This window comes from Salvia splendens, chromosome 4 (assembly GCF_004379255.2).
Source record: "Salvia splendens isolate huo1 chromosome 4, SspV2, whole genome shotgun sequence".
Lineage (NCBI taxonomy): Eukaryota > Viridiplantae > Streptophyta > Magnoliopsida > Lamiales > Lamiaceae > Salvia > Salvia splendens.
Genome location: NC_056035.1, coordinates 21,412,818 through 21,415,799, shown reverse-complemented (window position 1 = coordinate 21,415,799; position 2,982 = coordinate 21,412,818). Strand labels below are relative to the sequence as shown.

At 32.7% G+C, this 2,982-nt stretch overlaps 1 protein-coding gene across 1 annotated transcript; it reads left to right on the top strand.

Annotated features, from left to right (window-relative positions):
* The first annotated feature begins 495 nt into the window (after window positions 1–495).
* Window positions 496–1,704, top strand: LOC121800816 (stemmadenine O-acetyltransferase-like). Its single transcript, XM_042200319.1, has one exon. The coding sequence runs from the start codon at window positions 496–498 to the stop codon at window positions 1,702–1,704; it is 1,209 nt and encodes a 402-aa protein (XP_042056253.1).
* The last annotated feature ends 1,278 nt before the right edge of the window (window positions 1,705–2,982 follow it).

Sequence of the window (2,982 nt, the reverse complement as noted above, 5' to 3'; positions counted from 1 at the left end):
TAGCCCAAACTTATATTTAATAGCTCATATGAAATAAAAAAAGTCAGTTAATGATATCACAAAATTTGGGTTTCTCTATTCTTAGAGCTTCAAAACTTATAGATTCAATAGCTCAAATGAAAAAATATATATATATATAGCCCAAACTTATATTCAATAGCTTATATAAAATAAAAAATACATAGTCCAAACTTATATTCAACAGCTCATATGAAATAAAAAAAATACATAGCCCAAACTTATATTTAATAGCTCATATGAAATAAAAAAAGTCAGTTGATGGTATCAAAAAAATTTGGTTTCTCTATTCTTAGAGCTTCAAAAGTTAGTCTATAAAAGGGGAATAAAAAATCAAGCTGATCAGTAACAAAAACAAAAAACAGAAAAAAAATCAGAATGGAAATTAGCAATATTATTTCAATGGAGAAAATAAAACCCTCTTCACCAACACCTCCCCACCTTAGAGTTTACAATATTTCATTGCTAGATCGGATTATGGATGCTATATACATTCCCGTAGTTTTATACTACTTGGGCAACGACAGGAGTGACATAATACAACATCTGAAAGAGTCACTTTCTCGATCTTTGGTCTCCTTCTATCCCTTTGCCGGAATTATCAGAGATGCTCTCTCTGCAGATTGCAACGACCAAGGCCTTCCATTCTCTGTCGCCAAAGTGAAGGCCCGATTGAGCGATTTTCTACAAAACCCTGATGTTGAATTGATTAACAAGTTATTTCCAGGTGATGAGAAGAATCCGGTTCCGGGTGATAGTGTTATGCTGATTCAGTTGAACTGTTTCGACTGCGGCAGCATAGCCATATGTATCAAGTTTCATCACTTAATTGCAGACATAGTTTCAGTCTCGACATTTTTCCAATGTTGGGCTGCCAATGCACAAGGATTAGGGTTTGCTCCCTTGAATCGTGTAGCCCAATCTTCCTTTCCACAGAATCCCTCAATACCTAACAACTTATTACCTTTCAGCTATTTTTACAAATTATTTAGCGCCGGGAAGTTTGTTGTGAGAAGGTACGTTTTCGATGCTTCTGCCTTATCCATTCTCAAGGCCCAAATGAGTAGCTCTAGCTCTAGCTCTAGCTCCACTGTGTCACGAGTGAATGTGGTGACGGCTGTGATATTGAAATGCTTCTTGGAGGCGGTGGCTGCCGAGAAGGATGTGAAACCTGTGGTAATGACTCAAGCGGTCAACCTTCGGAGAAGGTCGACGCCACCATTTGCAGATGATAGTTTTGGTAATTTAGTGTGGCAAGCCGTGGGCTTGTGGAGCAACCCTGCACAAAAGGAGTTGGCGGAGTTGGTAAGGGAGGTGAAAAAAGGGATAGCAAAAATAGATGGTGAGTTTGTGAGACGATTGGGGAGCGATGATGGCGTGTATGAAATTTTGGAGACATTTAGGAATGAGATGCCTCAAGAAGCTACTTGGCTTGCTTTCACCAGTTGGGCAGGTATTGGTCTTTCCGAGGTTGATTTTGGGTGGGGAAAACCTGTGTGGATATCAGGCTGCATTCCACAATATTCTGAATTTGAAACTTTGGTTGGAGGTAATTTGTTCAACTTATTGGATTCGAAATCCGGAGGAATAGAAGCGTGGGCGATTCTTAATAAAAAATATGTTGCAGGGTTTGAGAAAAATGATCATATTCGAAAATATGCTCATTTTAACCCTACGGTCATTTAAAATGTTTTTACCATGTGTAGTTTGTGGAATAACTCGTGTTACTTGTGAGATTGTAATTCTAATACGAAAAAATAATATACTAGAATGCAGTATAACCCTAAGTGTGATTTGAACTAATAAGTTTTACTTTGATGTGACAAGTGAGATTATAATAAAAGCATTATAGATGTTTTTCTTTGATCCTATTTTGGAGTACTTCAATTTTTTTTGTCCAATATTTTATCACTGTAAAACCAAATAAGAAGAAAGCATAACAAGAAAAAAATGATGTAATAAGAAAGAATTAAGAATAAAAATAAGAAATTTACGAAAATTGAAATTACAAAAAATACCCAATGAATGATTGAAAATCATTTGGCTTACCCCTAAATAGTGCATGTTAATGAATATAGTCATTGGCCAAAATCAGCCATTAGGAAAAATTTATAAATTTGCAAACATGTTATAAAATGAATAAGGATCTTGAATGTGACGACCCATTATGTCCAGAGTATATTCATGGTAATAAAATTAGTCAGTGAGTTGTCCAAGACACTATTTTTTCCATTCAGCATTACTTATATTATTGTGATATTTTTACTTATTAATTAAGATTAATTTTTGATGTTTATATATATTTTTTTTTGAAATACTTATTTTTTATTTAATTGTTTGCGTTACTAAATATTTATTTGATATAAAACTATTTATATATTATAAGGATGTTTTAAAAGCTCCATTATTATATACTTTAATTATATTAAATATGATGGTCAATCAATAGTGTAATTGGATAATTTACTCTCTCCCTCCCAAGAAAGTTGATGTCAAATTTTTGGACTCGGAGATTAAGAAATCATGTTGAATATATAGGAAAAATGAATAAAATGGGAGAGATAAGAGAGAGTAAAATAGATGATGAAATAAAGTAAACATATCGCTTAATTAGTAGCACACGTGAATCTGACTACAATTAAATGGAAATCATGCATTGCATTTTTGTACAACATATATCAAATTAAAGATAAATTTATAAGGATTCCAACGAGATCCTATATGCATATGTTTCGATGACAAAATTTGATGAAACTTTCGTAAATGGTCATAGATTTCGTAAACCAGTTTAATGTCAATATAATGGACATAATATATCAATACAATGCTTGTACAATGTTAATATGAAATTGTGTTGACATTTATATGTCTTCTTGTTTATATATTTTTTACACTATATTGACATTGAGTTCCTAAACCCTAAATTTGATAGTTGTTATTTTCTTTTTAATATAAAAAAGTTTT

Excerpts from the sequence above, each read along its gene's own strand:
- LOC121800816 (XM_042200319.1), top strand. The coding sequence starts at position 496 with ATGGATGCTATATACATTCCCGTAGTTTTATACTACTTGGGCAACGAC.